The 12,879-nt window shown below is 36.0% G+C and overlaps 1 protein-coding gene across 2 annotated transcripts; it reads left to right on the forward strand.

Annotated features, from left to right (window-relative positions):
* The first annotated feature begins 6,820 nt into the window (after positions 1 to 6,820).
* On the forward strand, positions 6,821 to 11,168 carry LOC145596024 (serine/threonine-protein kinase STY13-like). 2 transcript variants are annotated; one of them, XM_081652456.1, is made up of 3 exons: positions 6,821 to 7,064; positions 7,817 to 8,801; positions 10,407 to 11,168. In XM_081652456.1, exons 2-3 carry the CDS (start codon positions 7,906 to 7,908, stop codon positions 10,744 to 10,746), a joined length of 1,236 nt encoding a protein of 411 aa, XP_081508582.1. In that variant the 5' UTR covers positions 6,821 to 7,064; positions 7,817 to 7,905; the 3' UTR covers positions 10,747 to 11,168. The 2 variants fall into 2 exon arrangements, with proteins under 2 accessions (XP_081508582.1, XP_081508583.1); XM_081652457.1 differs by having other exon boundaries at positions 6,821 to 7,008.
* The last annotated feature ends 1,711 nt before the right edge of the window (positions 11,169 to 12,879 follow it).

Below are 12,879 nucleotides of genomic sequence, written 5' to 3' on the forward strand. Positions count from 1 at the left end.
ACACATATATCACGACCACGATCCCATGAATTAAGTAACACACCGACAGGTCTAAGGGCCTCGTCATTCCCACCAGACTACCCTATGTCAATCTCCTTTGTTGTTGAAATCCTAGATTTGTAGCAAATATCAACAAGTGTATCTCGAACAACATTATGCCGATGTTTAATACCTACAATAGCACACGACACCGTGTGATCGCCAAAAATATCCCAGTAAAACCCCAAGAACAAGCAGAGCACAGCGTCGAGACAAAGAACATGGAACACCCATCCGGTAGCACAGCACACATCAGTATGTCTTTGCATTCATCGTCTGACCCAACCCAGAAATAGGGACTGCCCGAGGCCAAGCAGAGGTGTGATCTCCTTGCTGCGACTTTCACAATGCCAACTGACCAGGAGACAAAGAAAAGGCGGATTCTGCAGAAGCGATAACCTTTGTGAAATATATATTTGCCAATTTCTTCATGAGTTTAGGGGTGACCTCACAAGGATTAGTTAAAATGTCAGACTCCACCGTTCCATTAAACAGACTCAACGCATCCTCAAAGGCTTGACCAAGACCAACAATACCAGTACGACGCAAAAGCTTTGTCTACAACCCAGTAGACTGCAACGGAGAAGCAATGACGAACATCACCTATGGGATAAACACCAAGCCCTCCAAACGTAAATGGTAAGGTGGCAAGTCGCCACTGCTAATCATCAAACCCGGGCCCCGAAGCAGTAACAATACGCTCAAAGGAAGATCAAAGAGCCTCGTCAAATACACGCTGAGCCGCCTCAAAAGTGCTAGGAGACAAGTATGCAAGGCAAAGTAGAGTTTAGAAACTCCAGTACATGCCTTAAGTAACAACAACTCACACTGAGGATCATCAAGCTTATTAGCAACCTTATCCATAAGTGCAATGGTCTTTGTCACCCTCTACAATACAAGCTCGGGACTAAAATCGGAATCGGAACTAACGAGACCACCAAGCAGCTTAACACCATGCAAACGTCGAGCAATAGAAGGGGGAAAACATCCACAAATCTGCTTCGAGGGTCTTTTGAAGGCCTAAAAACTTGAGTTTATTCCACGTTGAGATGTAGTCCAAAATGAGGCCCTTCCTCCATAATAAACTGAAAAACCTTCCCTACCACTAAAGTATCACCAATAATAGTCCCATCATCTAAATACCATGCCTGAAGATCAGACATACCTCAAAAGCATCTATTATTATTATTATTATTGTTGTTGTTGTTGTTGTTGTTGTTGTTGTTGTTGTTGTTGTTATTATCGTTATTATCGTTATTATTACTATTATTACTATAAAAAATTTCGGAGACCTACAAAGTTAAACAAATTGCAAAGTATTATTCTATTAGAAGTCTTCCTACTTAAGTACTAATAACTTACAAAGTATTTCTTGGAGAAAAATATAACATTGTTCTATTTACTTCATGGACATAAATAACATCATTCCATTTTTTTAAAATTTTTTAGCTATACTAGGGCAGCTAACGCGCGCGATGCGCGTGTCAAAGCTAATCATTCTAGAAGGTTTTTTTGGTTTGACTTTTAAATTACAAACTAGCCTTTTGGCCCGTGCAATGCACGGGTTATTCATACTTGTATAAAATTGTATTGAAAGATAAGTGAGGAAATATCAGTAAGTCATTATAGGGTATAATATGTAATCGGAAATATGATTAAAGAAATTAAAATTTTGGAACTTTAATCGAAAAAGAGGCTTAAATAGAAGGTGGAAGTGCTAAAATTAAAGAGAAAATAGGAAAAGGTTGAATTAAAGGGGAGAGAAGAAGATGAAGAGATGAAGTGTGTATGAAAGATAAAGTATAAGTTTAATGAAAGAATTAAAAAAAATGATGATAAAAAATTAATAGTGTAAGATGCATGTGGCACTATAGTTAGAGAAGTGTAATAGAATGAATGAGGACATGTGTCTTTCTTAGTTTCTTGGTTATAGTTTTTAAATACTAAAGTATAGATTTAGTTAAATTAACAATAAGAGAAAATATATAATCAACTATATGTAGGAGGTATAAATGTTCAAGATTAGTGTTGTCAAAAGCTGACCCGACCCGAAATACCGACCCTAACCCTAACCCTAACCCGTCTGAACCCGAAAAAAATAGTGACCCTAACCCGACCTAACCCGACCTGAAACCAACCCTAGACCCGAGTTAACCCGAGTATTTGAAACCCGAACCCGACCATGAACCGACCTAGAGAGGACCCGACCCGAATGTGACCCGTAAATTATTGACCTGAATCGAACCCGACTCGAACCCGAGAATGACCCAAACCCGATTTAACCCGTCAAAACCCGAATTCAACCCGACTTGTTACTAACCCGACCCGAGGTCAACCCGACCCGTTCCTAACCCGACTCGAATTTAAACCCGACTTGTTACAAACCCGACCTGAAATCAACCCGACTTGTTATTGACCCGACACAAATTCAACCCGACTTGTTATTAACCCGACCCGAATTTAAACCTCGACCTATTACTAACCCGAATTTTAGGATTTAGGAGTTTTCAGGATAAAAAGAGTACTCCGTATTGACTATTGAGTTTCAGGCTTTTTTTCAATTTATTAACATGGATTCCTTGCATATGAGCTTCGTGGTGTATTGCTTGCAAGTGAATTTTGGTCTTTGCCTCTTTGGAGATTATAGTCATTATCATGCATGAAGGAATTATGTCTTCGATAAGTGCAATTACTAGATATATCAAGGATCACTATTATGGAGATAATAAGTTCATTCTATTGGGGCGTCATCCTCTGTTGCTAGACTATGAGAGATGATCTTTGGGCTAGTCAAATAGCCCAAAGCCCTTTAGAATGGATCCTATATTGGTCACACACAAGGGTATTGGGTTAAGCAAGTAAGAGGCCCATTAATGGGCCTCATGAGCAATTAACTAATCATGAATTGGATTAGGCTAGCATAGTTAGATTGGAATTAGATTTTGGGCTTATGACATGGGCTCTTATTTAGAGATGAGATCTATAAATAAGATTCATGCCTAGGGTTTGTAAGAAGCAGTCATAATTCACACACTGTGAATTTTGACATCAAGGCAACCAATCCCAAAACCCTAATCCTCTCTCAGATTCACGGCTCTCACTCCTCCCCCCTTTGGACTCACGGCCGGCTACCCCCTTGGTGGCGCGTGTGGTGGTTCGTGGTGGTTCTTGGTTAGTATGTCGCTCTTCTCCATAGAAGGTCAATTGAAGGTTTCAATTGCGACTAACTAGCATTAGTGGAGGTCTTAATCTGTGCCCGTGGACCAAGTAGAGGAATCACGCTTGAGGTTCTTTATCTCCCTTTGTTCTTGCTCGATCGCACGTGGAATCACGCTTCAAAGGTACGATTATTTGTGCTTTATGTGTTATGCATTAGATCCTTGGATTAGGTACTGTATGAATATGATTCATGTTTATTTCCGCTGCGTAGTACCTATAAACTCCTACAATGCATACTCATGTCCAACTATATTTTTCTCTTTAAGTTGTTGGTTTCTTGAACTAATTGCATGTGAATTATTGGTCTTAGAAAATTATTGTCATTTTCATGCATATTCATGTCCATATCTTTCCCTAAGCAGTAGTGATAGAAGACCTGAACAAAAATTGCAGCAAAAGATAATAGCATAGAGTAATCGGACCAATATTTATCAAACTTGGAACACATAAGATCTGCCATTTCTTTGAGTTTTTTGGATCATCCCCTTTAGAAGCAGCCACTAATAGTGACTCAATTCTACAAGTGCCATTTCTTGAACCGAACCCGACCCGAACCCGAGAATGACCAGACTTAATTATAACCCGCAAAATATTGACCTGAATCGAACCCGACTCAAACCCGATAATGACCCGACTTGATTATAACCCGCAAATTATTGACTTGAACCGAAGCGACTCGAACCCGATAATGACCCGACCTGATTATAACCCGAAAATAATTGACTTGAACCGAACCCGGCCAACTCGAACCCGAACATGACCCTAACTCATTTAAACCCGTAAAAACCCGAATTTAACTCGACTTGTTTTTCACCCGACCCGAATGTAACCCGACCTTTTATTGACCGACCTAAACTCAACCTGAACCCGAAAAGATGTATGACCCGACGTGACCCGACTAAAGCATGACCCAACCTGAACCCGACCCACATAGGTCCTGACATTAACCAGTATTGACCCGACCCGAGATGACCCGACCCACACAAACCCGACTCAAACCCACTCCATTTACCCGAATTGACAACTCTATTCAAGATAACTAACATTAATGAAAACATAAAAGTAAATAAATATTTTAGAGGGTATAGTTGTCTAAACACTATTCATTAAATATAGCTTGTACATATTAATGAGGGTATGTATGTAAATACACATATTAAAGGGTATAATTGGCATTACACTATTCATAAGAGTAGTTTTCTACTTTTTATAAGGTAGGGATATTATTCTATATTACTTATTTATGTTATACACTATTAAAAAGTGTATTAACTGCGCAATAGTTAGAGTTCCGGTGCAATTTTTATGTTCATAATATTTTGATTAGGATCTCTTTTTTAATATAAGATGGGAATTTTGTTTTTTTTTTTTAAAATATTTTAATTGGTTTCGCTTTATAATATATACAAAGAACATAATGAGGTGAAGGGAGTATAACAATATAGCTTCACATTATAATTATTATAAACTCTAATCTATGTATGCACTTTTTAAATTATTTTCTTAAATATTTTCATATTATTATATTTTATTAGGGGAAAAAAATTGACCAAATATCATTAAAATGGGATTATTATTTCTACCCATTGGGTGTAATACATAATTCTAATATACTCATGGTCTAATTGCTCTTTTGTTATATTCCATGTTTAATTTTATATTTGCAAAAAAAAGAAGAAACTAAACATAGCCTATGTTTAATTTTATATTTGCAAAAAATTATTATTTTCAATTGTCATGCATGGCACGGGTCCTAAGGTAGTGTTATGATAAATATAAATCAGGCAACCGTATCTACAACATGAACACAATATAAGCACACATTTTACATGTAATTTTCAATAATAATCAATTGTTCGATTACAAAGTAAGAGGTCAACAATAATATCTCAACTGACAAACTGTAACGGAGAACTAATGATGAATTTGTCTTTTAACTGACAAACTCTGACATATAGCTAATGATGAAATCATATCTTAACTGACAAACTTTAATAGGAAACTAATAATGAAATCAAATCTTAACTGATAACACTAACAGATAACCCATGAATAATCTTATAACTGACAAACTCTAACAAAGAACGAATGGATCTTAACTGACAAACTCTGACAGTGTATAATGCAAATTAATTTTACCCTTAACATATATTGAATGAAGATGTTGTTTATTTGATCAATATGAGATAAATCTACTTAAAAAAAAAGGAATCGTAGGACAAAGAAGGCAAATCTGCATTCACGTGAGCAATACATGTAACCGCGCGCCTTTTCTTTTCAAGCGCAGCATGCTTTCTTAAATTATTGATTACGTGTTTTATTTTTTAGATAAATTATAGTATGCTATACCTTTCACCCTAAACACAATTAATGAGGAATTAGTGTGTGAACATCACAAAATTTTAATTGAAAATGGAAAAGAAATGTACAAAGTAGCTAACATTATGGTCCCTCAAATAATGAATGCTATTTGCATTTCATTTGAAAAAACCATCATTTTCTCAACAATGTCTTTATATACCTTTGAGAAGAACTAACTCACGCGCGGGGTTACTTATCCTCTTGTCAACCGAAGTATTATTTAATCTGAACTTGACGGACCTTCAGCCCTCGATTACTGGTCGAGCCCCCAGGGAAAGGGGGAGGAGGGGAAAGGGATTTCGAAAAGTTTTTTCTTCTCTTTCAAACACAATCTATTCAAACTATATGCAAATGATATGTCTCTTAAATATAAGATAATCATTAACAATCTCACAATCATCACATGTTGAATAAGGAAGTAATGCATTAAAATATTAAAAATAAATTAATAGAGAATGAGAGCAAAATTAGATGGAGAGCTTAAAGCAAAACTTGTCAAATGATACACAGAGCTATCCTTTCTCTCCGACAATGTACAAAATTATATTTTCTTGCCTAAACACAATTACCTATTTTTAATTTGCAGATAGTACGCATTTTAAGAATATACTTAGTATAATCTCTTATAGTATGAATCACGAATTTCGAAACTCAATTACTATGCACATATATGGTAAATAAATGGGTAGATAGAGCATATTGTGCTATACCTAGTTTCCTACAAGTATTTTTCACACCCTAATTTTGATAGCAAGCATATTATTCCTCTTGTAAAAAAAAACAAAAGCCACACGCTTACGTGTGTTATGTCTTCCCTTACATATTTTAATTCTATTATTATTCATTTACATACAATTATATTTATATTATTACAATTACAATTATAAAAAAAAAAATAATTAAAAAAAAAAACGCCAAAAAGAACGGCAATATCTTTTTCCCGAGGAAGACCGCAGACTCACCAACAACATCATCAAATCATCATCACCAACTTTAAATCAACGGTCACAATCTCATCTAACCCCACACAACCCTCCACATGTCACTCCCTCATTTGTCCTTCACACTCCCATTTCTCACAGCCAAAAAACTTCTAGTTAATCAGTTAAACACGCCAAATAAAAAAATAAATAAAAATAAAAATAAAAATAAAAAAAGACAAACTATACTAGTACTATACTACTAGAAGAAAAAGAGACTGTAATTCCCTTTTTTTTTTCTTCATTCATTCATCTTCTCTCTCTATTTTCTCTCTCCTCATTTTCTCTCTCTACTTTCTCTCTCCTCTTTCTGGGTCTTCTCTTGCTTGACTACTGTCACGATCTTCTCTCTCCTCGACCAAAGCTTGATCTTTTATGGTTTAATCGTTTGATTTTTGGTGAAATCGGCGTAAGTCAGCTGGTCAAATTTTTGGTTCGATCGACGCGTTTTTGGTCAATTTTGAGGTTCAGATCATGGAATTTTCTTCTTGTTTTTAGTGTTTTTTGTTGGGTTTTTGATTGTTTTAATTTAGTGTTTGAATTGGGGTTTTTTTTTTGATTGATTTTTGTTTTTGTAACTGTAACCTGGAATTCACGCGTTTTCTGGGTGTTTGTTGAATTTTGTCATCGGAAAAGTTTGGGGGTTATTTGCTTGAATTTGTTGTGGTTTTTAGGGTTTATGATTGTTTGGTTATGGTGGTGGAAAAGGGTATTGAGTTGGGTGTTGTTGTGTTCTGGGGGTGATGGAAGTGAAGGGAAACTGGGTGAGTAACTAGGGTTTTGATTTTTAGTAGGTTAATTAATACTGTTTTTACCCTTTTTTTGTTTGGAGAAATGTGATTGATTATTTATGATTGTTTTTACCTATTGGAGAAGATTATGAAATGATTCTTTCCTTCTAGATGAAATTTAATAATTGGAGTGGAATTCTGTCTTGTAAAATTTTGTCATTTTCATCTTCTGGTGTTTGATTGATCTAAGAATGCTGATTTGTTAACTGATTAGGTTTATTTTAGTTGATTCGAGGCGGTTTTCCGGGTTGATTGTGCTCTTATTCATCTTGTGTGTAATTTAAGTTATGATTAATTCATTTAATTTGATGGGTTTTTGTGGTTTATGGTTTTGGCTAGAAATCGTAGAACTTGTTATTGTTTACGTGTAATTATTCGGCTTGTTATTGATTCTGCTTGAAAATTGTTGTGGATGCTTTTCTGTAGGGCTTCGGCTGGGGGTGATTTAGATTTTGCGTGCTGATGCTGAGGAAGTAGATAGATTCAGAGCTTGCTTCTCTGATTGGGGGAACAAGATGTTGGAGGCTTCGAAGTTTACCGGGATCATAGGCATTAACAACAATGACAACAAATTTTATGACTTTTACAAGCTTGGTGTTGGTGAGAATTCCAACATGTCGATTGACAGTTATGCGAGCTTGGCAGCGAGTAATGGTGGGGGATCTGTAGCAATGTCTGTTGATAATAGCAGTGTGGGTTCTAATGATTCACACACTCGTATGTTGGGTCACCAAGGATTGAAGCGTGTCAAAGATAATTATTCGGTTGCTGGGAGCAATAATCATCGAGGAAGGGTAACCCATGCTTTAAGCGATGATGCACTTGCCCAAGCTCTTATGGATCCTAATTACCCAACTGAGGGCCTCGAGAATTTTGAGGAGTGGACCATCGACTTGAGGAAGCTTAACATGGGCGATGCATTTGCACAGGGAGCTTTTGGGAAGCTTTACAGGGGCACTTATGAAGGTGAGGAGGTTGCTATAAAAATTTTGGAGAGGCCAGAGAATGATCAGGATAGAGCCCAGCTGATGGAGCAACAATTTCAGCAAGAAGTTATGATGCTTGCTACATTGAAGCATCCAAATATTGTTCGGTTCATTGGAGCTTGCCGGAAACCCATGGTCTGGTGTATTGTTACTGAATATGCAAAGGGTGGTTCCGTTAGACAATTCTTGACAAAGAGGCATAACAGATCGGTGCCTTTGAAATTAGCTGTTAAGCAGGCTTTGGATGTGGCTAGAGGGATGGAGTATGTCCACCGGCTTGGACTGATCCACAGGGATTTGAAGTCTGACAATCTGTTGATTTTTGCTGATAAATCCATAAAAATTGCGGACTTTGGAGTTGCTAGGATTGAGGTTCAGACTGAAGGAATGACTCCAGAGACTGGAACATACCGTTGGATGGCTCCGTAAGAATCCTTGCTCTTGTTAATTGCTGTATTTCTTTCCTTTTAAGTTATCATATACTCACGTGCTCTATTCAATTTTCTTGTTTAAGTCTGCTTACTTGACTCCTAATCCCAACATTACTTTGCCTCTATATTTTAGATATCCTTTGAAATCTTATCTCATACCATGTATTCCTTCCCCCTCCCCCCATCTGTTCAGACTTGCTTTCATCAATAATCTGTTTGGAAACTGACTTAATTCTGCTATAATTTGTCGATTTATGGTTGTCCGATTGTTCTGCAAGGTGTCTTTATTTCTATCTTTTATGTGCGTACGTAAAGGGGGAAGGATGAGAGGTTCATATGATCCAATAGATAACCTATAAGGCGGGTTTAATTCTATCTTTTATGAGTGTTGCATAAGGAAGAGAGAGGGGGGGGGGGGGGGGGGAAGGGTGATGATTATCATCCAATAGATAACTTGTACACCATAAGTGGTGGCTTCTAGGAAGAACTTTCTAGCCTGCACTCAACTGATATTTTCTATTACTAGAAGCAACTTACTGCATGCAACATTAAAGATTTCTAGTGGAATCCATCATGGTACATGTGTCTGCCTAACTAGAATGACTTTGGTTATCATCTTCTTTAAGATACTTTTGAAATTCAACTCTTAACTTTAATGTGGAATTTGGTTGTTTGGAATAGCAAGGAGCAAGCTTTGGGTTCTTTCAGCAATATTTTAAAAAAAGAAAATTAACTATCATTCCATTTGTAAGAGCAGCTCCATTTTCTTGTCCTGTTAGAAAACTTATCTGTACTTTTTTACTCTAGGTATGACCTGGCTTTCCATTGGCTGGCTTTTGAGCCTTCTGATGGAATTGTAGCCCAAGACACTGATGTAATATTGACATTGAACAATTATCTTTATGAAATTAGTTCACTTGAATGTTATATCAAATTTAACTTTTATGCTCGGTGTTCAACGTGCTTCTCTCAATTTCAAATAAATGTATAGGGTTCATTAATTATGTAGTATTTTCTCTGACAGTATCCTGAAATCATTATTTGTATGTTATTGTAGTTGCTTCTATATAAGCTCGTGTCATGCAATTTATTATTTGTGGTTTGGCTGATGCATCATTTTAAAATTGGAGCTGTATAGTTGTAGTTGCAGAGGAATAGAGGATAATTACAATTCTAATTTCTGTAGGGGTTAGGGGGTTGGTAGGCTGGTGCGACATAGATTCTAATTAGTTACAGATTTATGTTTGCTATAGGACATCAAGAACAATTATTAGCTATAATCACTTGTATAAGAATTATGCTTACTTCACAACTGTTGTGCATTTCTCAGCCTCAGTAAGCTGGCTAAACAGTAAAGTTGATTGAGGATTGTAGTATGTAGGAAAAGTTTCACTAGTAGGAAAACTCTTTGCTCGCTTCCTCTGTTGTGTTGAGAAGGTGTGATGTTTCAATTGAGGTTGCTTACATTTCTCTCTGTCACTTGTGTGTTTCATCTTTCTATGGCCTTAGTTAGGTATGCTCACTTGCTGTGCTTGACATCTATTCTTTTCTGCTTTGCATGGAGATCTTCTTGACTGCACTATTATTTTTCTTCTGCAGTGAAATGATCCAGCATAGGCCTTACACACAGAAGGTTGACGTGTACAGTTTTGGAATTGTCCTTTGGGAGCTGATTACGGGTATGCTCCCATTCCAGAATATGACTGCTGTTCAGGCAGCATTTGCCGTGGTCAACAAGGGTGTCCGCCCAATTATCCCAGCTGACTGCTTGCCTGTTCTTGCTGAGATCATGACCCGTTGTTGGGACCCCAATCCCGATGTGAGGCCACCCTTCTCAGATGTGGTGAAGATGCTCGAGCATGCAGAGACCGAGATCATGACAACTGTTCGTAAGGCACGCTTCAGGTGCTGCATTACCCAACCTATGACTGCAGATTAATGCACAGAGGAAGAGAAAGAAAAAGTTAAAGACGAGACAGGAGAGGAACAAAAGGGATAGACAGATTTGTGGGGGGGTTATTCGGAAGGATTTGGTACAGCCAAAGTCTTGCAGGAAAGGTTTTACTTAACCGTGTATCTATCAGGATATGATTTTCTTACATTCAGCTTAGAAAAAAAGGTGGAAAAATCAAGATAAAAGTCGAGAACTTCTGGGTTTTCTGCTTTTTTTTTTTTTTCCTTTTTTTTTTTGTTTCTTTTTTTTTCTTTAATTATAATTCAAATGGATTTCTATGGTTGCCCTTAGTAGGAGGAAGAGAAGATATGTGATCTGTATTTATACATGCGCCCTCGCTCTTGCTATGATGTTTATCTAGTTTAATTGTTTTGATGATAAAAAAAGAGGGAAATTTCATATTATCATTCTTAGTTCCTTAAATTAATTGCATTTGCATTTCCTGATTATGGTAAAACTTAGTCTTGGAAATGATGTGTCTTTTTTCTTATATTCCATACAACACCAGGAATCTACCAGTCAAAGACTCAGAATAGTTGTTTGATGATTGTCTTCTTTGCACAAACATCGCTGACACACTTATAATTTAAACTATTGTCTGTCTTCTAAATTGGAAAATTCTCTCTCCAATAAGTTAATGATATCACAAACTCTAAAACAAGAAGGAATGCACATTAATAGCAAGACTGTTTTTTTTTTTTTTCCTTCTTCTTCTTCTTCTTTTTGTAACAAAAAAAATCTAAATTTATCTAGTTATAAATTAATGAGTAATGCTATGTATTGGTATAGTCTTACTATCTTAAGGGATACTGATAAGCATTTAGGGCTATGTAATCAAATTAGAAAAAAAAAAAGTTCACATTAGTCTTTATTACTTTATTTATGTTTTTTTATCACTAAGTATTGTTAATTTGGTAATGAAATTTATGGAAATTATATATTATGTATTAGCATACTACGCGCCTATAGAATTTGTTATATACACCCAAGTGTACTGTACACCCAACTAACCTAATGTTAGTGTTTGCTCTTTATTTGATGATTAAATAAAAACAATCATCAAAATGAGAACAATATACTCATGGGTGTTCGGTACACCCGGGTGTATATAACAAGCTCTCACGTGCCTATGAGGTCAAGTTTAGTCAATCAGACAATCAAATCAGATTATTATTAGATCAGATTAGTAAAAATATTGTCAATTAAACATACATAGGCTACTAAATTCTAGAAATTGAGTTTTCTTACTGTATTAATTTAGGAAGGTTTGACAAAATGGTGTAAAATGTTTTGTTTATTTATTATTTTCACTTTCAATTCTTTATATGTAGCTCTTAAAGTTTAATGTACTCCGTACCATTTTGCTAATATGTAAGGGTTTTTCCCCATCTCCCCTCCCCCTTTTTGGTAAAGTAGTTTTCACAAAAACACATCAATCATCAATATATTATTCCCTTTGTCAAACTAAATATTCTAGACTCATTCGGCAGTTATGGAAGATAATGTGTATTTTATCACAAGAGCTTATTTACTTTATAAATACGAAAAAATGCTCGATCACTCACTTGGCGCTATCAAAGTTGATATGTCAAAAGCTTGTAAGCATGTAAATTGGACATTTTTATTTAAGGTCCTAAAAGCTTATGATTTCTCCCATCGCTGGTCCAATGAATTTTTCAATGTGTCTCAACCGTCATCTTCAAGGCTATTGTTAGCAGGAAAACAACATAGAACTTCAAGCCACATTGTGACCTCCGCCAAGGTTGTCCTTTATTTCCTTATCTATTCCTGTGTATGTATGAATGTTTTGTCAAGAATGTTTATTAACTGAAGAAATCAAACAATTTAGTGGTATTAAAATTGGATGAAGAGCCCCAAAATTTTCACTTTTTTTTTTTTTTTTTTTTTTTTGCAGATGATGCCATATTCTTTTTTCAAAATACACAAAACCTCTTGCACTAATATTTGTGATATACTAGCTAAGTTTGGGCTAGTCTCAGGATAAATTTTCAAAAATCTTACATTAAATTTTGTTTGTATGTTCTCCGAGATCTAATAAGTGAGTTTAAGGATATTCTCCGTACTCCTAATGTGCAAAAATGGGAATACATTTGGGGA

Source organism: Chenopodium album, chromosome 19 (assembly GCF_948465745.1).
Source record: "Chenopodium album chromosome 19, dcCheAlbu1.1, whole genome shotgun sequence".
Classification (NCBI taxonomy): Eukaryota; Viridiplantae; Streptophyta; class Magnoliopsida; order Caryophyllales; family Amaranthaceae; genus Chenopodium; species Chenopodium album.

Bases quoted from the DNA above. Each gene is read 5' to 3' on its own strand.
- LOC145596024 (XM_081652456.1), top strand. From the start codon at position 7,906: ATGTTGGAGGCTTCGAAGTTTACCGGGATCATAGGCATTAACAACAAT. The intron at 8,802-10,406 runs GTAAGAATCCTT...TTTCTTCTGCAG, and splicing joins ACATACCGTTGGATGGCTCC to TGAAATGATCCAGCATAGGC.